Source organism: Numenius arquata, chromosome 2, assembly GCF_964106895.1.
Source record: "Numenius arquata chromosome 2, bNumArq3.hap1.1, whole genome shotgun sequence".
Classification (NCBI taxonomy): domain Eukaryota; kingdom Metazoa; phylum Chordata; class Aves; order Charadriiformes; family Scolopacidae; genus Numenius; species Numenius arquata.
Genome location: NC_133577.1, coordinates 93502546 through 93525799, shown reverse-complemented (window position 1 = coordinate 93525799; position 23254 = coordinate 93502546). Strand labels below are relative to the sequence as shown.

Genomic DNA, 23254 nt, shown 5'->3' with positions numbered 1-23254 from the left:
AAATGTCTCGGCAGCCCCAGGCACCAGGTACCTCCCAGGCAAGGAAGGGCTGTGAGGAGCTGGAGACTGGCCTGACATCGCTGGGGAAGGGACTGGTGGCCCCGGGGGACTTGCTGCTGCTGCCTGTCTGGATGTGCTTAGCACAGACCAAATGCAACATCCATTACTGGCCTTGGCAGCATTACGATTGCAGCCCCTTTATATTTTAAGGCTTCAGTTGTAAGACTCCATAAGTATTACTAAAGCGAGATGGTTTGCCTGTAGGTATCTCTGAAATACTGATCTTGCCTTCCAGTATGAAATACTCCCTCTCTCCAGTGTGTGTTTTCACAATTCTCTATTTGCAGCCACATTGTGTTACGCAGTTGGCATCCGGGCTGTCAGTCTCTAACCATGGGGACTCTGCTGCCAGTTGTCTCTATTTGCAGACAAGATTGAGCTGTACAAAGTTACCATGTATTTCAGGCCAATCTTGCCCTCTTTCCCCTTTGTCCGTCTCACTCCTAAAGAACAGAGTGACCATGAGCTAACTTGTTTGTCTAGAAAATGTCATTTGTTTGGTCGTAAACCAAGACAAACAAACATCTATAAAGCCCTATCACTCATTTCACAGCAGCAGGGTATTTTTGTTTTCTCTACTATGCGGCAGACTTAACGCTCTGGTACATTTCCATTATTTCTAAAATACATATATATTGCTCAAACATGAGCTTGCAGTCAGAGTTAGAGATCTGTTATTTATGACGGAGGATTTTAAGGGTGGTGGGACATGTCCCTGCAGCCGATCAGTCCCTGCACCAACATTTGCTCTATCAATTCCAGCGCAGAGTGTGAACACATCCTAGAAACAGGCGGAAAGTCAGGCAGTGTGTGCAGGGACCGGCCCTCTCTTTGTGCTGATATCTCTCATCCTGCTCAAGATCAACACCATTTGATGGGAGCAAGCTGCTGCTCTGACCTGTTGGTCTATCCTGGCCTTATTCTTTCCTCAGTCTTTTCCAGCTTTGCCAACTTCTGTAGGTCTACCTCGCTGTTCCTGGCAGGCATCAAGTTGACTCGTGTGGTAGGTTAAACCTTTGCCAGAAGTGCTTCTTGACAGTTCAATACAGTCAGGACGACTGTGTTTCTCAAAGTGCCTTTATTCATGCAATAATTCGACACTGTTTGTACTGGTGAACATGTATTGTAAATTGTTGGGTTTGCTAAAATAGCCCGTTTACTGTGCTACGGCAAGTAGTTTACCGAGAGAAGTGCCTAAGAGGGCACATAATCCCAAAAGATAATATAATACAAATCAGAGCCCGCAGATGTTCGCAAAAGTGAGATAGATAACAGACTAAATGACGAGAGGAATTTTTTTCTGGTAACTGATCCCAACACTAGCTTCTTTACAAACAATGAACAGAACATTATAGCTAACAAATGCTATTTGTGTGTTGCAGATTACATTGTGCGACTTCAGAGCTGTCATTCTTAATTTAACATGCGGCTACGTGTCTAATAGACACCTCTGTGGGACTTAACTGAAGCTTCTATCTACCTGATGGCTACTGTGTAGCCACCCTTAGCCTCCATCGAAGAATGGACACAGTTGCTGGGCCAGTGGGTGCTGACAGAGTGACTGGGAGAGGCAGAAAAATCATTGCTTATGAGATGTATAATGTCCTGGTGGAAAGCAGCAGTGTGCATCCTAGGTAGCAGCCAGGCTGAGAAGAAGATGATGGAAGATGATCAGAGCTGGATGATGAGAAGCTGGGAGGGCTTCTTCAGGCTTAGCAGTGCTGGGATGAAACAGAATCATAGAATAGTTTAGGTTGGAAGGGACCTTAAAGATCATCCAGTTCCAACCCCCCTGCCATGGGCAGGGACACCTCCCACAACCCACAGGTTGCTCAAAGCCCCATCCAGCTTGGTCTTGAACACTTCCAGGGATGGGGTATCCACAACTTCCCTGGGCAACCTGTTCCAGTGTCTCACCACCCTCATAGTGAAAAATAACATGCTGATGTCTGGGTTGGGGAGGATGAGCACTTTGGTCCAACACCTTAAGCCCTGGTGGGAGCTGTGTGAAGGAGGAGAGTGAGGAGGTGTGGTGGGACTGGACTCTGAGTGCAGATTTGTAGTGGGCACTTGAAGTAATCTCTAATTTCTGGCTTAAATTCTCTTATAGAGAGAAGCACAGTTCCTCAAACATGTATTGTGAGGAGAGAGTGAGATAATAGGCCAGACTTTCCCCACAGCAGCTGAAAACCGTTCCTATACATGCACAGCTGTTGGATCTTGAATTGAAAAGTGTGGCTTCAGCTAAAAGCAGAAGTATGGAATAGGGAAGAAAGAAGGAATGCTGCAATCTTTTTTTTCCCTGCTGATGTAGGGAAGGGAAAACTATGTGTTTCCACCATTGTCACAGGCTGATAGAATCCTCTTCCCCAGCGAGAGTCAGCAGCCCAGAGCTCTGGTGACTGAAAAGCTAGAGGATGCTGCCAGAAGCTGGTTATTGCTTAGGAAGGGCCGTCCAGAAAATGGGACTGTGAGGCTAAGGTGCTTGTTTATTTCAATATAATGTCACTTTGTTGAGGTTCTCAGTTTGTTGGTCAAACTGAGCATAGCAACTTGGCTTGCCTGAGGACTTGTTGTGGAGCGGCAAGGCTGAGGTTGCACCAGAACACCTTACTCCAAAACTGTGATCAAATCTCAGTACTCAGCCACTGTCAGGCACCAGCATCACCTCATCTCATGGTGTGAAGAAGTGCCTCTGTAGGTGCCTGGGAAATCTGTGCTTGGCTTTTCTGCATACCTGAAATTCCCATAATATGAGCTTAAACAGCTCTTCCTTGGGCTAAGTGTCCTCTGCTTCCTAAAATGATGGGGATATATATGCTTTCATCTAGTGTCTTTGAAGGATTTGAAAGGATGGCACTGCTCAGACCACGTCTAATGCACACCCACAGAGCCGGTTCTCAACTGAAACAAAGCTGGAAGAAGTAAAAGTGGGGAGGGCAGCTGATTTTTTTCAAACCCTACCCAGATGAGATAGCAGAGTCCTGTTGAATGTGATAGCCTACTGGAAGGGCTCCTCACCTAAGCTGTTGGCCAGAGGAGCAGGAGCAGGCAGGTTCGTTCACTCCCCAGCTTCAGGGGGTCCTGAAGACTCCCAGGAGCCACTGGTGCTACCAGTTACCCTGGTAGAGATGCTGATTTGTTGTCTGAAGTGCAACCTTCTGAGCAAGAGAGCTGGGTGGACTTGCTGCCCGTACAGTCCACACTGCTTGCTGGTGGTCGCAGCCCCCATAATTTTCTGCATCTCCCCCTCTCTCTGTTCTTCCCAGTCCCTGAGCTACCTGGTCGCTCCCTTGTCTAGGCAGACCATCTACGTGGATCCTCACTTGTGGGGAATGCTGGCATCATGCTCTGGATTGCATTCATGGAGATGTGGGTGAGAGCTAGAAACAAAGAGCTGCCTCTGCCTTCAGGGCCTGCTTTGAGATTTCTTACAGGAGTGGCAGCTGAAAGGCCAGATTGTTACCAGGAGGTTTAGGGAGGTGGCTTGGCCACCCCTGGAGCAGCAGGAGCCATCTAATGCTGGCTCAGGTTTGGGTTAATGGAGAACGTGTGTGGTACGTCTGGACAGCATGGGAACAAGGGAGAGGAGAAGGAAGCAGAGAGCAATTTCGGTAGCAGTCCAGGGCCGTTTGGTTGTCCTCCTGGGATGACTGCAGCCTACGCACTTCCAGCTGAAGATTTCTGCAAGTGTGGAGCCCTAAGCTCAGTTGCCCCTGAAGCTCCATCACCTCCTGAGAGGGTGCCATAGCCCTGTCATCAATGGGGAGGCCACCTGGGAAGGGCGTTTTACAATAAACAGCCACGTACATGCTCCGAGGAGGAGAGATCAAGGCTCAGACATCCCATGCCCAGCTCATCAGCAGTTTTGCCTCTTCCATTTTTCTTCATGAAGTTAAACATTTAATCCTTTTATTTTTCCACTCTGTGGTGGCATAGCTTCAGAACAAATGGGGCAGGCCTCTTGTGCTCCACACAAGCGAAGAGCCTGATTTTTCAAGCGTTCCTCCAGGCACTGAGAGACGGTGGGCTGAATCTCTCCAGGCTGAGGAGGGAACTGAGCCCACACCTCCCCTTCTAACCACTTGAGTAGAAAACAAAACTGTTGGTAGGTCTTACAAGGATGTCATGGACTTTAATCTGAAGGAGTAGCCAAAGGTAGCAGTGTTCAGAGGGGATCCAAAGTGGATAACCTCAGTGTTTCCTCTAGGTGAGCCTACACAGCTCACTGCAGGTGTGCTGGTTGGTTTGCATCCACTCCTGAGGCTCCCAGTTCTCCCTGTAACTGTTTTCCCCACAGGGTCACAGATTTCAAGCCAGCAACCAACTGACTTAAAGCATGTCACCACAATGCCTCCTATTTAGGTGCCCAAATCCTCTGTTGGATCTTGCTCAGGACTTGTCTGAGCATTGTGTCTGCCCTTCTGCACTTTTGGCAAATCTGTGTGAGAACCACTTTCAAGAGAAGATGAGAAGTTCAGTCAAACACAGGGAAGCACGGTCAAAGTTTTCTTTCACTTTTCTCATTAGAAAATTCTACTATGGCTGTTTCTTTACTATCCAGATTTTCCCATATGTGCTGCATCTCAAACATCTCTGGAGCAGCAGCAGAAGTAACATTTTTTCCATCACTGAAGGTCCTTTGTTGTGAAGTTGCCCCTGAATCTGTTAAAGGTGGTGCAGTGTCAGCATTTGACACTGTACTATGACTGTGGAAGCTCGGTAAACTCCATCGCTGAAGGTTTCTCTCAGGATCTGCTATGAAACCAGCTATGTTACCACCATGGGGTTCATGTTTGGGCTCTCCTATCACAGTAGGAAGTGACTGATGCACCTCAGAGCCTGGGAGGTATGTAGTCATTTCTGGGGGGAAAAAAGGATGGTCCAGAAGAGACACATTTTCCTCAGTTAGGCTCCTTTGGAGCTTCTCTTCTGGCATGCTTCCGGTATGCTCTTTTTGCAGGTCTGGTTTGCCCAGCACATCAGGTGCTTTCTCCTGGGCTTCAGAGATGATGACCTCAGGAACTGGCTTGTTTGTCTCGGATGTGTCACTGTCACTGAATTGTGCCTCATTCCTTGAGGTTTCAGTTATGGGTCCTAGATCTCTGCTACTATAAAGTCTGTTACTCCTGTCAACTCCTTCATGTTTCTTCTTGAAGCTCGAGGTAGAGTGTCTCCCTCTTGTGTGCATTTCCTGCAACCGTCTGATGTGCCCCTTTTCATCTGCTGGGAAAAACACTGAATTCTCACTTGTCTGCCGACTGTAGCGCCGGTGAGCCGGGGACGAAGGGCCCTCATGGACGCTGAGAAATCTCTTGACTCTTCTCAGCACTGAACGTTGTCTTCGGTGTTTCTCCTCTTCCCAGGGCCACTCTTCCCCATAGAGGAATTCGGTATCAGCCAGCCTGCCAAATAAAGCCAGGTAGTAGGTGTCACTTACATATAGGAAACATGTGGTCTGTATGCACATATATCCTGCTGTCTCAGCAGGAAGACACAGGAACCAAGGCCCTAGTGTGTCCCCAAGGAAGGGCATGGAAGGGGTGAAAAAGGGGTGAGGGTGCCAGGAAATAGTGCCCGTGCCTTTGGACCAGCCAGATCACACAGAATGCTCTCCACATCCAGGTGTCTCTTCTCCTGAGGGCCATGCTTGGAGAGCATCCAGCCAGGCATCTGGCACCATTTCATATTTGGGCTGCAGCCCTCTGTGGCAGCTCCGTATGGTTAGACTTGTGCTTAGGGTGAGGGAAAAGGGAGAAATAATGGGTGTTGTGGATACTTTTTCAGGAGAATCCTTTGGACAAAAATAACAACAGAAAAAAGCTACTCCTGGAAGCAGAGTGCAATGGTTTCAAAGAATGTTGGAATTACTCAGATGGCCAAATCTCACTTACCTCTGGGGCATGACAGTGTGTCTGAAATTCCCACCTGAACCTGATACTCTTCTCCTGCCCAGCCTCAGTGGTTCATGAGAACAACTACCGCTGCATCTGCCAGGCAATTCAGTACACATTACTGACTCAGTGCACCCCAGAAGACAAGCCAAACTGGCCCAGTTGCCTGTCCTAAGGGCAAGGATGGCAAAGGGGCTTGGGCCAAATCTGAGGGCAGATCTAACCTAGAGGGACAGAGGAACTTCATCCAGCATTTTTGGAGCTCATGGAATAATTCGTGTTGGTAGGGACCTTTAAAGGTCATCTAGTCCAACCCCCCTACAATGAGCAGGGACATCTTCAACCAGATCAGGCTGCTCAGAGCCCCGTCCAGCCTGACCTTGAATATTTCTGGGGATGGGGCGTCTACCATCTCTCTGAGCAACCTATTTCACATGTTGGCTTGAGGAGACTGGAGAAGACTTTGGATTGGGCTTAAGTTTTATATATTTGCTTTGGACTTAGATGAATCTTTATACCTTGTTTTTGAAGCCTGCATAAGAACTACCCCCTTTTTTTTTTTTTTTTAGAGAGGTGAACAGAGAAACAGTTCAGAGGAGAAAATAACTAATTACAAAATCAACACATCAGAGCTGTTTGGATTTCACAGGGGCTAACATGGAGCTATTTTTCACTCACTCCCCATTAATTTTTTGTGTGAAGTACTTCTTATTAAAAAATTGTTTGCAGAGTTAATAATGTTTCTTCTTTGCCACTTTCCCCCCGTAGCAATTGCAGCAAAATAAATTATATTCTAGCAGTTTTTCTTCTTTATTTTTTTTACTTTCTACTTTACTTTTCTTTTGACCATTTCATAGTTTTTCCAGACAGAAATAAATTCTGAAAAGACTGTGTGTGATAAAAGGAACTCATATAGACCATTGTTCTTTGTAATAGAATGCATGCAAAAATGGAAAAATAAGAGAAATAAAAATGAGAAAACACCAATTTCCAGGCCAAATGAAGCAAAAACTTAAGCATATTTTATTTTGACAAAGGCTGGAAAATTTTGGAAAAATTAGAAACTTCTTGAGATAAGTTTTAAAGTTAAAAAATGGCTACTACAAAGTTTTAAAAAAGATTTTCAGATAAAAATGTCTACTTGTTCAGGCATGGTGGTGTTTACACTGGCTGACCTGTTCTATATTACAGCATGGCACAAGTGTTTAAACTCAGCAGCTTCTGAGCTAACTGGCCTATCACTGCTTTCTCATATAGATCCTGACAACACAGGGCAATCCTATATCCTCTATATGTTTTTTTATAATGGTGGTTCTTGTGTTGATCTCTGCAAATAACTCCTTTATCCCATCACAAAATCTGACTGCTCCAACTTCCATCTCCAGATTATTAGTTAATGAAAAGTCATACAACATTAATGGTCATTTCTTTTTTACCTTCACAAAAATCTGGACTGATTTTAGCCATCATCTGCTAACAAAACAAGCAACGGAATAGCTATTTTGCTAACTGGGGGGTGTATAAAGAACCTGTAGTAAGTAAAAAATTATTAAGAAAAGTCAGTCACTGCCTTCAGGTGCCATCCTGTGCTCAGAGACTATCAACAAACCCTCCCTGCAAACATACTCTATTAATTACACAATTCAAGCAATGGGTACACTATTCATATGAGCACATGGACCACTGGAGCCATCATCCCACCAACACCAGCCTGTCCACTCCCTCCCAGTAGCATAATTTCCCACCTCCATCTTCCCCGCTCACAGGATCGCCACAACCCGCAGCCCTGCACTGACTGTCCATCAGTCAACATGGGCTGTAGGGGTGGTGATGCTTCTGATGGCATTAGTGCCACTCACCCCATTTCAATAGTTGATCCAAGGAAAGAAGGAATACAGTAATCAGCAGCTGCTTTTGTGTAGGGTGGCCGGGCAGAGGAATCATTCCAGTAAATATCTTTCTCCATCCTTGGTAAGTTCATGTGCATCTCGTCCACCGCCAGAAGTGACACCTTAGATTTTTTGGGTATAAATCATTTCACTTTCAACATAGTACAGTATACAAGATAATCTGCTTTGTACCCTCTGGGGTCAATATTTCTTTCAGAAACCCTTTAAAGTAAGCTGTGTATACTGGCCTGGGCACTGGGAAGAGACTCAGTATTATGAAATATGCCCCCTATGCCCTCCTATACTAATGAAAGCATAAAATTTATTGTAACTTGAGTCTTCCATGTTGCAAAGCTATTTGCATCAGATTGAAGTCCTTTTCTCACGCATGATATAGTTAAATGGACATGTGATCCTCCATGTGCTATGGGAAATCTGTGTAGAGTATTAGTTGTACTAATGTCCAGGGGTTGAGAAGCTTTCCAATAGGCTTTGTCCACATTTGAAGACATTCGGAACTAAGTATGAGACCAACCTGTTCTAGGGCCTTCCAATATATTTTATACAAAGGGTTCTGAAGCACCATAGCACGAGTAGCCTGAAGTGGTGTTAAGCCACAGAGAATCTTTGGCAGTGTGAAGGCCTCTCCCACTCCTGTGCGTACCTGCATTGCTTGCTTTGCTGAATATCCTGGTTTGCTTGCCCTGCCCATGCTCCCTCTAATGCCCGGGCTCTGCTTTGCAGGCTTGGTGGTCCCCAGCAGACATGGGTTCCGCCAGCAGCTCAACCCTACGCTTGGGTCTACCTGGCCAATGGGTGCCATGGGACCTCTTCATGTCTTTGGGCTCCTTCATAGCACGGCAGACAGGGGCTGTTTGGGAATCGTGGGTAACTGCAATAAATCTCTGCCCTGGCCATCTTACAGCTCCTGCCACTGAAGACATTGGTTCCTGTGCTGACCAAAGATGCTGCCATGGGTGGCAGCATCGCCACATGAATCATGGTATGGGCCCTGCTTATTAGTTCAGGGCTCTGCTTGGTATTTTTGATATCTTTACTGCATTTTTTTTTTTAAAAGGAAAATTCATATACAATATTGTAATCTCTAGACATTCAGATCAGCAAAATGTGTTCTCATCTCTGGGGGAATAGATGGCTTTGGATTTTGCAGGTTTGACCTACATTATGTGTTTTTCCAGGCATGAAGTGAGCTTATAGTTTGAGGTCAGCTGTTTGCATGTTTAGTCAGGCATCAAGAAATGCCAACTACCTGAATCAGGATACATTAGCTTGTTAAAATAAAATTTGGGGGTCACAGCTGTAGATACTCCTTCAGGGAAAGAATTTGTTTTGATGACACTTGTTGCTCTTAATTTGTACCATGATAAAAGAAATAGGGTTAAATGTAATGATAATCTATAGTATGGTAAAGCTGCAAGAAGAAATAAAAACAGCAACCTGTAAATTTCTATCGATGCACCAGTTAGTTTCAAAATCATCATCATCTTCTCCAAATGGATTAATAAGTTGTTCAGCGACCTGAAAGGAAAATGAGACAGTGAATAGAGGTTGGCATGCCATGTCAGGACCGCTGCCGCAGAGAAAATAGCATCTGATTTTCCTCTCTCTCCCTGCCTGTCACTTGCAATCATAGCATAAGCTCCGTTATGATGGTTTTGCCAGCCTAGCGAAGGAGCAGCTTGCTTTCCCTATAGATTCATACCTCGGTGCCTCATTGGTGTTGTCAATCATGATTATCGGCACTGGCCTACTGGGAATCGAGACATGTCTGGGCCACGGTAATTGTCACATAAGATAGTCATTACTTTCCCTTACTGTTGTCTTGGGCTGATTTAAATGAATGGTTTAGCAGCTAGAGGCTCTGTTATTGCATTATGGCTTACGATACTCCACCAGCCCATTGGGTCAGCATTCCTGAGCCCTGCAGCTGGGATCTGCTGGAGGAAGTACAGCTCATCTCTCCAGCTCAGTCTTCAGCCTCTGCTTCTTTGTCAGTGGTGGTGCTTTCAGGTAAAGCAGCCCACCAAAAGACTTGACTCAAGTGGATGCAGTGCATCATGCTAGCCAAAGCCAAGAGACAGGAGTTTGTTTAATTCAGCCTGCTGTTCTGCATTTCTGTACAAGAATTGACTAAAACTGGAGGGGAGAAACCCATCCTGTGGAGGAGACAACCAAACAGTGAGCTCAGGCACCTTTGGTGCCTTAGGCACCTCAGGCACCTTTTTGGTGAGGTGCCTTAGTCTGGGAGCTAGGCTGGGAAAGGAAACCCCTCTGGCTGCCCGTAGCCTTATCCAGTGCTTCCCCCCCCAGAGGAATAAATAAATGGAAAAACAACCAGAGACCAAAAAAAACCAACCCCTGCACCCTCATGATCACCTAAGTACATTGTGGGGAGAAAACTCACAGCTGATGAGAGAGGGAAAAAAAGATGAAATAGGAAAATTTAAAAAAAGAAAAAGTTTTAGGCAATTCAGACTGCTTCTCTATTTCTTAGTTCCTTGCTACACTGAGGTTAAATATCTTTTCCCCTTCATGCTTTTCTCTTCCTGTTTGTCTTTTTAAGACCTGGGTTTGAAGCCAGTCACGTTCTTGCTGACCCTCCCAAGGTCTTCCTGGTGGTCACCAGGGCCATGTGCAGGAGCAGTGGCCCAGTCCTCAGTTTAATGTGGGCATGGTTGAAGCGACTGTATGATTAAACAGCCTTCCTCATGAACCTTGCTATGGACCGCTATCACCTAAATAACTTATAATACTAAGGGAGTCACTCCCTGACTATTTTTTCCTATGTGCTTCCAGGTTGTACCAGTGGGTAGGCACTTGCTGACTCTCCTAGGCCACTACTTCCCAGGCTGGTGGTGGAAGACCACACATGAACTGCTGAGCAGACTAACATAACAAAAACACCTGCAAGGCAAGAGGAATGAAATGAAGACAGGAGACACCTCTGCTCACACTCATTGGCCTGCCCCGTGGCACTAAATTTTGGGTATAGCTATGGAAGTGCTGCAATAGGAATGAGCCAGAATGCAGAGTGCCTCTCCAGGGAAGACACTGGATCAGGTCAGTGTAAACTGGGGGATCACCACCCAAAATCCACTGCAAAAAATGTCACATGAGCTAAAAAAAGTGAGTAGGGGTGGGACAGAGGGAACAGCAGCCATGGCCTTTTGCTTGGCTGACCTGGTTCTGGCATGTCAGACATGACTTTATTCTCTGGAAAGGAATGTAGTGCTGGACAACTAAGCCCTGTATTTGGATGGTCCGTCTATCCCCGTAATGAAAAAGGTGATTTAGAAGTGTTTCACGTATGGGAAACCTTGCCCCTGTATTGTAAGTATAACAAACCAGGCCCGAGGCCAAGGAATGAGCTCAGTTTAGCCATCATTTCTGAGGAATTGCCAAATTACTGGAAGTCAATAGTTCGGGCGCCTTTCTGCAGCCTGGCAGCCAAAGCCCAAGGCACTCAGCAGGAAACCGGCTGTAACCTTCAAGACAGAAATATCCTGACTCGGGGGCTGCAGATTCGGACAAACCTCCCATCTGAGGGAGCACCGCTGATATTAAATTTGCTTTTTAAAACTGCTTCCCCTCTATTTCATTTCCTTATGCAGAAGATTTTTCAGTTACAACGGCACCTTCTACCAGCCATAGCTGGGCGTTGGCTGGAAGCCCTGAGCCTAACTGGAAGAGATGCTATGACAGCCTTGGGTGTCGATGAAGGGGGAACCTTTTGCCCCTCAGGAGCACCAGCAGGGCGGTCAAGAGGAACAGCTTACAGTTTTGTATCCCACTTGTGAAACCCCGGAAGACATTGCCTAGAGATAAAGCCTCCCATTTCTGCAGGAGCAGCACACTCCCCCTGCTGTGCCAGCCTCCCCTCCTCTTTCTCCTGCTTCCCCTCCAACCTGGTCCCCCCTACGAGGCAAACCCCTTTTTCACTCCCAATCTCCTAGGACACAGGACTAGAGGAGCTTGCCCTGCAGGCATTTTACTATCCCCTACGATCTACCAGCTCAGTGTGCTGCCTTCTCTACTCCGCCCCGTTTGGAGCTGGCTGTGGGAAGGGGGGTCTAAAACTGGCCAATTTTGTGCAATTTATATCCTAACAGAAAAGTTAGCTCTAAGTTTCCAGCCATGATTAATAATCCCCAAAGGAAATCTTTAATGCACATGGACCTTAATGTACTAATTTGCTTTTTATTTGAAACTTTTTTCCAGTTAGTCTACCTTGATACTCCCTGCAGAGGAGAGAACCGCCGTGAGGTAGGTGGCTTCATTACTCAACTATCAGATCGATGGTGATACGTTAACTGACCAGGCATCAATGGGCTGATGGATAGCACCCAATTCCTTCTATAACTCTTCTTTTTAATGAATGTTTTTATGTGGTGGGGTTGTAGCCAATATTGGCTGTCACTGTTTGATAGCCCCCTGGAACTGGAGACCTTTAATTGCCTGCATCTGATTAAGTTAACAGCAGATACTAAAGGCTGGCTTTGATCATAAGAAGAAAGTATGATTCAGCCTCTTTCTGCCCATGCCAGGTCTGCAGCAATATTTCCCCATCACACAATGGAGTGTTTTTTCTAATCTTTCATCTGTCATTTCATAATCCCAAATCCTAAGCTCTGATTTTGCTGAAGTGATACCTCTTTGGGGAGTTGTGGTTGCACTGGTCCTGCTAAAATGGGCTTTTTCAGGTTCCCAACTGTTTCTTATTGTAAGATCTGGCAGGTAGAATTAAAAACCTATTGGATGATGTTTCTTTATGACCACAGGACACTTTTGGCTCAATTCAGCTTTGCTGTAACTCCATTAATCTTTGGTGATTTTACAGTGTGCTATAAATATGACACCTTGACTTCAGCTCTGACACCTTCACCAGCTCCTCTAGGGATGGTTCCCCCAAGACCTTTCCAGAAACTAGTTTACCTTGAGCCATCCTGCGTAGAAGAAGAACTGTAACAGCGTGAAGATTGGAATGTAAAGATCTAAGTCATGTCCCTGATACCCTTGGTCAGTATCCAAAAATTGGCGCCCTATCAGGCAGGCAAAGAAAAAAGTATAGACTGCGAGAGTAACAACCTGCAAAGAACAAAACTTCATTGAAATCATGCAATCATACAATCTTATGCATAAGGCAACAAATACCCAAAGGCCTTTGACTGCCCTTCGCTATATCATTTACAAATCTGTGGGGAGGTATTACAAATAGAGAGGCCATGGGAATAATTGAATCAGAATTGTAGAATCATAGAATGGTTAGAGTTGGAAGGGACCTTAAAGATCATCGAGTTCCAACCCCCCTGCCCTGGGCAGGGACACCTCCCACTAGACCAGGTTGCTCAAAGCCCCATCCAGCCTGGTCTTGAGCACCTCCAGGGATGGGGCATCCAGAGCTTCTCTGGGCAACCTGTTCCAGTGTCTCACCACCCTCATAGTAAAGAATTTCTTTCTAGTATCTAATCTAAATCTCCCCTCTTTCAATTTAAAACCATTACCCTTTGTCCTATCACTACACTCCCTGATAAAGAGTCCCTCTCCATCTCTCCTGTAGGCCCCCTTTAGGTACCGGAAGGCCATTACAAGGTCTCCCCAGAGCCTTCTCTTCTCCAGGCTGAACAACCTCAAGTCTCTCAGCCTGTCAATTATAGCCAGGAAAAAGGCCCAGGAAACATGAAAAACATTTCAGTGCTTCCCTCCCCGCTCCCAAATTATGCAAGGCCTTGAAAACATCTCTGCATTAAATGTGACTTAAATAGTCAGTCAGGTGTCCATAGTCCCATGGGAGTCAATGAGTGCTCAACAGCTCAGAGACTCTGGTTGAGTCTATGGATGTTTTGCAACAAACTCCCCTTTTCTGGAAACTGTATTTCAAATTTTGTAAAGGGTAATGTCTCAGTACCTGGGTATAGACCAGTGGAATTCCAACCCAGTCATAGCCGAACAAAAGACTACACCAAGACCGGTACTTATTCATCTCCTACAAGGAAAAAAAAAAAAAAAAAGAAAAAAACAACCCCCAAAAGCTAAAATTGCATGAGGTTCAATTCTAAATGATAAAGAATTTGTTACAATTCATTTTTACTCATGTAAAAATACAGGAAGATAAGAAAGTGTAGTATATATAAATTTATGTCATAATTATATCCAGCACCCCATTGTCAGGTTTGAATATTCACTTACTTTATGGAGTTGCAATGCTTAGTATAGTACGTATTTCTTCATAAATTATCTTTTGTTTCTATCTTATCTACAGCCTAGTGATACATGAAAGAGAATAAATTATATCATAAAAAGATGTTTGACCACTTAATGAAATATTCAGGGAGATTATCTTCCCTGAAATTGATATTAAAATCTTCAAAATGTCAAATTATTCTCATTTTTTTTCCTGCAGCACTGGAACAAGTATGAATTTACAGTGACATTACATTAATTTTTTACTCATCAATTTGTTGCTTCAGTTAATACCTTCTTAGTCATATAAATACAGTCCCAGTGACCTGCTGCTGTGTGTGCTTGAGTGTACGTTGGTACATTGGAAAAGTGGTATAAATCTTGAGTAAGATCATTTAGATGACAGTAGAGAGTTGTGTGCACTAAATCAAATTATGTAAGTGAAAAGCTACCACATAGCGATTTCAGATTAGTTTTCTGTAGATTTACTTTTTCTACTTACGTTCATCAGTGTCTGCAGATCTACACTGTCCCGAATTCTTCCTTCTTTTCGTGCCCTCGATGCCAAGTTTCCAAACCAGACAAATGGAACCCAGTATTTAAGGTGGGGAGACTTAAGGTCATCAAAAATTTTTCTTTCATATCTCGTCATAAAACCTTTTTACATAAGAAAAAAAGACTTAATTTATTCTGTGCAGCCAGTGAAACTGACGTTATAAATTTTGAATGTGTTTGAATCTGTTTATGTGATATTTGCATAGAACTATGCAAAACACTATTTATAATTCTAACTAGTAGCCACCTCCTTTTTTTTTTTTTTTTTTTTTGAGATTTTTTGCCAGGATAGATCCTGCTTGAAACAACTTCTTTTTGCAATAACTACCTACTCAAAATCCCTCTTCATCAATATATGCAATAATTTGCTATTACTGTGTTCTCATATCTGACTGCTGACATATTGTAGATACATATAATACTAAGAATTATGCAGCTTGCTCTCTAGTTTCATGTTCTACTTTCAGAAAAATAAGGAACTGGATACATCAGTTGAGAAACTATCACTTTTCAGCAATCATGGCTTTTGGCAGCATCTCAACATATGTTATAAGGGCAGTTGCGTGACCTTCTGATTCTGATAATTTTTTGGTAAATCTGCAAAGCAGTGAGTAAGCAACAAGAGGATACAAGCGCATGCACGAAACAGAGCTCAACAGAGAGTGCGCCTTCTGCCAGTGAAATACTTCCCTGCCAGATTGTGTTTTGTGTTTTCTTTGGGTTACGGAGGCGTGCAGAGATGGAAAAGGAATCATGCACAGAAATCCCGCTGCTAGCGGGACACGGGGCCAGATGACATGCTGTGGAGCAGCAGGCTGAGGCCGCTCTCTGCCTGGCAATTCGCCTTGCCCGGGAAGGTATTATGTTCCCTCCAGAGTTCCCCTGGCCTTGTGAAGCCCCTGCTTCCCCCTGCTGCAAGCAAGTCCAAGCAAGGGAGCAAAGGAGCCAGGGCTGTGTGGGACAAAACCTGCACCAGCTCGTTGCCTGGGACTACTGTGGTATTTGGAGCAACACCTCTACCCCCTTCAGTAGGAAAGCTCTGCTCTGCTGTCCTCCTTCCACCCAGCCTTTGAGAAAAGCAATCTCAGAAAATTCATCAGAGGGAACTTCACATTTCCCTTTGTCCAAATCCTGGATTTTCTGGGGTTGGAGCAACCTTCAGGTTTGGGGGAATCTTCGTTTTCGCTCAGGTGTGTGTGTGTCACCTACCAGGGTGGGTATGAGGCTTCTTTTGTTGTGTCGACATTAGCTCCGAAATGGGACAAAATTAGTAGCATGGCAGCTCCAAAATAAGTGGCTCAGCCAATTAATTACAAGCTTGAGTGCAGAAAATTCTATAAGGGAATTGAGAGTAGACAGGATTTTTTTTAGTCTCATAGAATCCTAGAATCCTAGAACGGTTCTGGTTGGAAGGGACCTTAAAGATCATGGAATTCCAACCCCCTTGCCCTGGGCAGGGACACCTCCCACTAGAGCAGGTTGCTCAAAGCCCCATCCAGCCTGGCCTTGGGCTGTAACTAAGAATAGGCCCATTGTAACTAACATTGCTAATGATATATAAAGCAGTAAAAATACAAATATACACAAACTGATACAGACAGACAGAATATCAGAAAATTGACAGTAGTAATTGTAAGTAGTAAAAAAGTAGTAAAAGTAGTAAAATTGACTGGAGTAAACACTGGATGCAAGTCACTTGAGAGGCACTGGGAAGTCATTATCTGGAAGGAAACAGCCTGAGGGGGTCACGAAGAACAAGCAAAGCTCCAAGGATCAGTGCAGCTCTCCACTGAAACTCAGTACATTTTTGTTCAGAAAAGCTCAACAAAGCCTCGCTCTTTTAACAATAACATTCAAATTGTCATTATTTTTAAAAGTCAGGTGTTTGTGTTTATATTAATTAAATATTCTCTTTGATGGATATTAACAATGCCTAGTATTCTTGTCATAGAAAATATGAAACAATTATGGATTGCTCTTGCTGCTGGTGATGGTTATAGCAATACAAACAACACGCAGTTCTGAACCACTTGCTGTTTGTTATTGCAGCGGTAAAGAAACACTTTATATTTCAACAAGTACAGGGGAGGATATAAAACCTCAGTTATTAAAATTAAATGATTTGTAAATATGGTATACTATTTTTATTAGAGAGTATTCAAAGAATTAACTGAAGAACTCTCTGGACAAGAACATTGGTTTTGATAAGCCCTGGAAGACTGGAACAGCTCCAGAAAATTGGAAATATTTGGCTAATATTGTACCAAGATCTTGAACAGGATGATCTAAGGAATGGCAGGGCACTGAATCCTTGCGAAAGCATGAAAAACTTGACATGGACGCAATCAATAAAGAATCAAAGGACACTAATGTGAACAGTGTCAGCCAAAGTGGTCTTATGGGAAAATGGTTGATGAGAACACAAGCCTGGCTGGAAAAAGTCACTCATGCTCTCTCTCAAGGGATGTGAAGAGTGTTAAGTTCTCCCATTTTGATGGAATGGTTTGAGACAAGACTGGTTCAGGGTACTCATGCCAAATACTCTGAAGGTGAGTGGTTAGAGAAGAAGGAACTTGGAAAGAGGTCATCTCCCACATCACCAGAGTGTACTAACAGTGGTCAAGCAGATAAAAGTTTCACTTTCTGCTTCTGTGTTATGTGGGAAAGAATTAATTTAGGTACTTCACTCCAGTAGAGGGTTTGGGACTGTGAACTTTATCCCTCTGTAGGTATTCATATAGTTGGGCTTGCACCTCATTCAGCATTTCCTGTCAGCTGTTTTGGGCTGCTCTCTGCCCAGCTGCTGACTCATTACTCATGTTTTTTAAGACTTGTGTTCTTGAGCAGCCAACATCCTTCTTGCACCTTTTAGCCAACAGGATTGGTACGCTCGGGACTGCTGCTAGGCATCTGATGCTTACGGCATACATGCCGCAGTGCTCAGCATCATAATGTCATGAATCTACATGTATCTGTCTACTGCCTACAGCTCCATAAGGAATGCTAAAAAATGAAAAAGAGTTTAGAAAAGAGTTAGGAGGAAGATCCAGCACTGAAGACCACACCTTGTAGGGAGAGACTACAGAGGGTGAAGCTGCTAAATATATTCAAGCCTTTATGCACTCTGTTATTAGGTAGCTATTGAGAGAAAAACGGTGTTTTCATCTGGCTAGGAAAAGAACAACCCAAACCCATTACAAAATCCACTGAAGAGAAGATGACCCTGTGCAAATTCAGACTGAGAATAAAATTTCACGTTTCAACAGTGAGTTCACTGTTGTGAATGTCAGTTCACCCAACATGCGGTGTAGTCTCTCCAGTACACCCAGTTGATTTTTAAATCAGGGCTGGTTGTATTCCTAGAAGGTTTCATAGCTCAGTCAGAAATTGCAACATGATAAAGGGTGTTGTGAGGAAGCTCTTTGCCTTGTGTTATGGATGAGTCAGACTAGATTATCATGCTACTGTTCTCAGATTTAAAACCTATGAATTTAAGCAGTTCGTTTGCTGAAATGAGAAATGTGTAGCAATAGTTACGCCGCGGCAGTTCTCGGTTTGATAGTGAAACGCAAAATCGGCACAAGTTGTTTCAATGACGACTGTGCCACAAGTATCAGATTCTGCCACTCACATTCGTATTAAATGCTGCACTCCCTGATATAGGGAGCTAGGGAGGGGATAATTGCAGAGTACTGTCTTAATCGCTGGATGTTAGTAGGAACAAAATATACCTTCAAGTGCTCGGTTCTGCATCAACAAAAATTCTGTGGCACAATATGCATTAGAACCTACAGAATAAATACTGAAATCCACAGAGCTGACTACATTATCAATACTTAGTTATACAGTTTATAGTAGAATATTTTCCACTGTTAAAAAAATCCCACAAAACAACCAAAACATGTTTTCCAGTCTACAATTTTTGTACAATGCTGCAACATTTTGTCTCTTTTGGAACAGATTGTCTTTAGCAATAGGGAGGCAGAGCTGGATTACCCTGCTGGAAATGTTGTAATTTTCCAGTGCATACTAGAAGCAGATTGCTGGGGAGAGTGACAGAAGCTCCCTTGACCTCTCACAGGCTCAGGTAAACAGTTTTGTTGAACAGCACAAGGAAGAGAACTTCAAAATCCAACTGAATCCAACATAAATGATGTTTTTTTCAGTAAGATCAGTGCATTCTGCCTGGATATTTTTTTTCAATATCCAGAGCTTCTCACACATACTTGAAATGTGTATATGTATATACACACTGCATATTTTAACTTGCTACAACTTGCTTACTAATCTCTGCCAAAGGAATAATTTTAAGAAATGTAAGATGTTCAGTAAAAAATATATGACTTCTCCTATTTGGAACAGATTCCCACACCTCTGTGCTGGTGTTCTACCCCTGACACTGACCATGCCAGTCAGAAGGCACAGCATCACACCTTGCCTTTAAATACTCGTAGACAAGCAAGTCTTACATGATTGAACTCTCTTCCCCATCATCACACTCACTGTATTACCAAAACAAACAGAAAATAAAGACATGGTTCATACATGGTACATTAATCCCTGAAAAAACTAAGCTTCAGGTGAGGTTGTAAATTTAAAGAAAACCCCCTTGGAACTGGGAGTTTTAAGTATATCACAACACTTAAAATGTGCAATCTACTTAAAATGCAATCTACTTAAAATAAATTGAGATAAAGCTGTACTTGTGAAGTGCCTGCAGAGATCTATCTTTGATACATGAGACACAGTTATATCCTAGACATGGAGGCAATGCCATGTAACAAGTCACCATCCCTACTGCATCATTCTACAGTGCAAGTGCACTATTTTTCACGCTTTGGAGAATGTTGTACCTGCTCCACATGCCTGTGTGTTTGGGGCAGGCTTATTGCTTCCATGAGGGCTGAGAGCAGATTCTCATAAGAGCCTCAAACTCATTTGATTTCCATAGTGTTGCTAGATGAAGACTATAAGAGCATTAAAGATGCACACTTAATGGCAAGTCTTTTAAGCCACTGACAAAAATGTGGCAGCTTTGACATGGGTTAGTATGAGGCAGATGTGGGGCCAAAGAGGAAGGAAAAAATGAGTCTGGCTCCTTCACTCCCTGTTTGCCCACCTGTGAGGGAAAGAAAAAACATTTTGGGGAGAAGGACTCAGAAGTACCTGCTCCTACCACGTGGTCCATGGTGGGGAACCTTTTGTACACAGCTGTGCTCACGGAGCGAAAGATCAGCAGAGATGTTAAATTCACGTAACGCATGAGAGTCCTCCTCAACAAGCGCCCATATTCATCTCTGCCCTGGACACAACTAGAGATGAGGAACATCAGTCGATCTGGCCATGGTAAGTTCACAAACTGGTTCCACCAGCGATTCACCACCAAAGTAACGTAGAAACCTGAGGGTTAGAAGGAAAAAAAAATGTTCAGTGCCTATCAGGATTTCTGTTTAGGTTACTTTGATTTAGCTTGCAGAGTGTTATTCATATCACTAAGCTGCTACATTTCCCAGAATAAATGCAGTAAGTCATGGCAAAACCCAGGATGCAATCGATGCTAATTATTTAATAGACACTGCAACCTAATGGCCCGTCCAGCTGAGTAACTCATACTCATGGACTTCCAAATTTTCTCTTTTGTAGTAGACTTTGAGTGGATTTAGTGCTTTGAAAGATCAGGCACAATGTATCAGTGTTAGTGGGCACACATATATATATATGGAAATTTTACTCTTTCGTTGGTATATTAAGAAGATGAGCATAAACATTGATATAACAAAACCAACTTGAATTTAAGGAGACCTTTTGGAAGCTGATTATTTTATTGTAAGCCTCTAACCTCCCATGTGCCCCTCAGCTCTGAAATGCTTCCATGCACAGACATTCACAAAATGCCTGAACAGAGACTGCGTTGGAGAATAATTCCACATGTAACTGGTACTTACCAAGCACAAAAGTTACCGGGATTTGTTCGGCATATTTGTCACAGTAAATTGATAATTTTTCAAAGAACCTTTTTTGGCTACCTGTAAGAAAAAATCTGCAGCAAAAATAAAATGTATCTGTCCTTTCATAATATTCTGGCACTAGCTATGAAGTGCAAATATGTGTAAATAATCAGGTATGTGCAATGGGGAGGAACCCTGGGTAATGTCTTCAAGCAAATTCTTAAAGCTGAAGTGCTGAACTCTTCTGGCATGTAATAAAGAAGCTGGAGGAGAAGACAATTTTATTCCCTGGTCTTTGCAGTTTTCTCATGACTAATTTGACTGGCACTACAAATTAGGATCCATACACCTGGCAAATTAGCTTGCTATCTCATACAGACCAATGATGATAGGAAGTCATAAGTCTGCAGGTAGAGCTTGCTCTCCTTTTTCAGAGGGCTACTTAATGAAAATACTCAGGTCTGCTTGAATTGCAAAAGGTTACCAATCTCTAATTGTTCTTAATTGAAAATGCTATGTTGTTGCAGCAGGTTTTTTTACTCTTACTCCTACGAAATTTTCCTTCTCCACAAGATTAAAAACACACCAACTATATTTACTTTGCAGTGAGGAAAATATTCACCAGATGATAGAAAATGAGTGGAGAATGGCAGTCTGCCTATGTAAAAAGATATCTAATGAAATACAGCAAGCTTAAATATAAAATTTGGTTTTATTTGTATAGATGAGTATTACAGTTATTCTTTGATTTCGTATAAAAGGAACACATGACAAATATTTGGTGGGTTTTGCTTACAGTTGTGCAATAAAACTTGGAGCATATATGGAAGCCTTTCCATGGTGTATTTACCATGGCCTTTAATTGCCCAACATTTCAGTTAAACTAGATTAATTTAAATAAACGTGAGGCTCTGGTGTTTCTTTACATATTAATGCTGTAATTTTCTTTCCAAGTTCACAGGGATAGATTACTGAACATTTTGGAAAATTAGTGATTAATCACAGACAAACTGAAGCTCATTTTCTCCTTGCTTCACATAAAAAGCAAACACTGGGGTCTAATTACAGATCAAGGTAAGAGCTGAATCATGATTTTGATACTTCTGTGTAGTGCACCTCATCAATCAAAAGTTTCACTGTAGTAATTGATGCATTGCACCTGTCACACTGGTGTTTAATTCACACCTAGGTGGGAGAAGCAACTCTCCTAACTTGTGATCCCCCCCAGGTGCTGGGTGACACACAGGTAACAACCTGTCTGGTTTCCCTGCAATTTTGCTTGGCCCTCTGCAAGCTTAAAAACAAAGTTTGCCATGCTGTCCTAGCCTTAAGCAAAACTTTGCTTGTCCTATATATATATATAACCTGGCTCACAAACTATTACCTTTCAAAGTTGTTAAAGAAATTACCACTGGGCAACTGAAGACACAATTTTGCTAGTAGAACAAAAGTTCTATACTCATCATTTAAAGCAGAGGCACTTTTGCCACTGCCAACTCGACAAGCTGTATAAAGCTATGATAAAAGCTATATAATACAGGCTAGCTATGTTTTTTTATTTAGCCTAACTTCAGTAGGATGGTTGCTCAATGCTGGGATGAAAGAAGAATCAGCTGAATATGACAGGCAGTATTTTATTTGTACCCTACATGCTTTCTTTGGAACATGAAAGTAAAGGTGGAAAGGAAAGGACATTAGAAGAGGTCCGAGGAAAAGACAATAATTCTATAGTAACCTCCCCCCCAACCATTGTTCATCAGCCTAACACTATGAAGTGTGAAACTTCAATATAACATTTAATGAGATGTGAATTGGAAAGAGTGTACCTGTATAATACACTTATCGCTGTGTAAAGAGTAGCAAAAACAATAAATTCTCTGTACAGCAATTTGTAGATGCTGCCTTTCCACTTTAGGAGTAATCTGTGAAATCCAAAGAAAGTGGCATTTGCTACTTTGCTGGAATAAGTGACTGTCATCGTCTTGGCAGGCTGTGCCTAGAAACAGTAGAAGAGAAGCAGGAAACCAACAACATTATAGACAGTATATCCTACCCTGAATGCACCCTTGTATAGATAGATACATACACATATACAAGCACATATAAACATAAAATAGTATATGTATACATAAATACAGGCTGTGTGTGCTTCTATATATAGAGAGAGAGGGAGAAATCAAAAAATCTTGCAGTTATGAGCCCTGTTGAGACCTGCAAATTGACTGATGCAAGGCTGTATTTGGGCTTTAACTCAAAGGCCACCCAAAAGCAACAGTTGGTACTGACTGTGTCTGCCTGCCAGGGCAGCAGCAGCAGGGACACTTTACAGCTCCGAAGCCTCTACTTACTCCCAGATTGTTCCGGTCTGGTGTGAGCAAAGAAAAGGAAGTAAATTTTGTTTGAAATCTTTTCCAAAACTTTGTCAACAGTCCAGCAACAGAAGCAAAGGTAAATTTCACAAATGCACCTTCCTCCCCAGCCAGTATTTTTAGCTGGCTTTGGTAATTATACTCATCTAAAACCAAATGAGATTTGGAGACTGCATCTTTCATTAACAGTTACGACAGCAGCTGAGATCAGCTGGGGAACCCTGGTATTTCTCCGCTTGGCAGCCAGACATACTCATCAATACTTCAGCATTGCATGGCCATGCAAAAAAAAGCCACAGGGTTGCTCAGGTAGGCAGCGTGCAACACCATGTAATTAC

The 23254-nt window shown here is 43.1% G+C and overlaps 1 protein-coding gene across 2 annotated transcripts; it reads right to left on the bottom strand.

The window, feature by feature from the left end:
* Window positions 1-1132: 1132 nt before the first annotated feature.
* Window positions 1133-22525, bottom strand: BEST3 (bestrophin 3). Of its 2 annotated transcripts, none has more exons than XM_074166998.1 (9): window positions 22374-22525; window positions 20545-20639; window positions 19766-19999; window positions 14547-14701; window positions 13770-13847; window positions 12797-12949; window positions 9270-9382; window positions 7814-7966; window positions 1133-5465 (listed from the first exon to the last, which is right to left on the bottom strand). In XM_074166998.1, exons 1-9 carry the CDS (start codon window positions 22523-22525, stop codon window positions 4562-4564), a joined length of 2037 nt encoding a protein of 678 aa, XP_074023099.1. In that variant the 3' UTR covers window positions 1133-4561. The 2 variants fall into 2 exon arrangements, with proteins under 2 accessions (XP_074023099.1, XP_074023100.1); XM_074166999.1 differs by having other exon boundaries at window positions 7814-7965; window positions 9302-9382.
* Window positions 22526-23254: the final 729 nt, after the last annotated feature.

Excerpts from the sequence above, each read along its gene's own strand:
- BEST3 (XM_074166998.1), bottom strand. The coding sequence starts at position 22,525 with ATGACAGTCACTTATTCCAGCAAAGTAGCAAATGCCACTTTCTTTGGA. Across the intron at positions 20,640-22,373 it reads GCGATAAGTGTATTATACAG|ATTTTTTCTTACAGGTAGCC; the intron begins GTACACTCTTTC and ends TTTTTGCTGCAG. Across the intron at positions 12,950-13,769 it reads TTCCACTGGTCTATACCCAG|GTTGTTACTCTCGCAGTCTA; the intron begins GTACTGAGACAT and ends TGTTCTTTGCAG.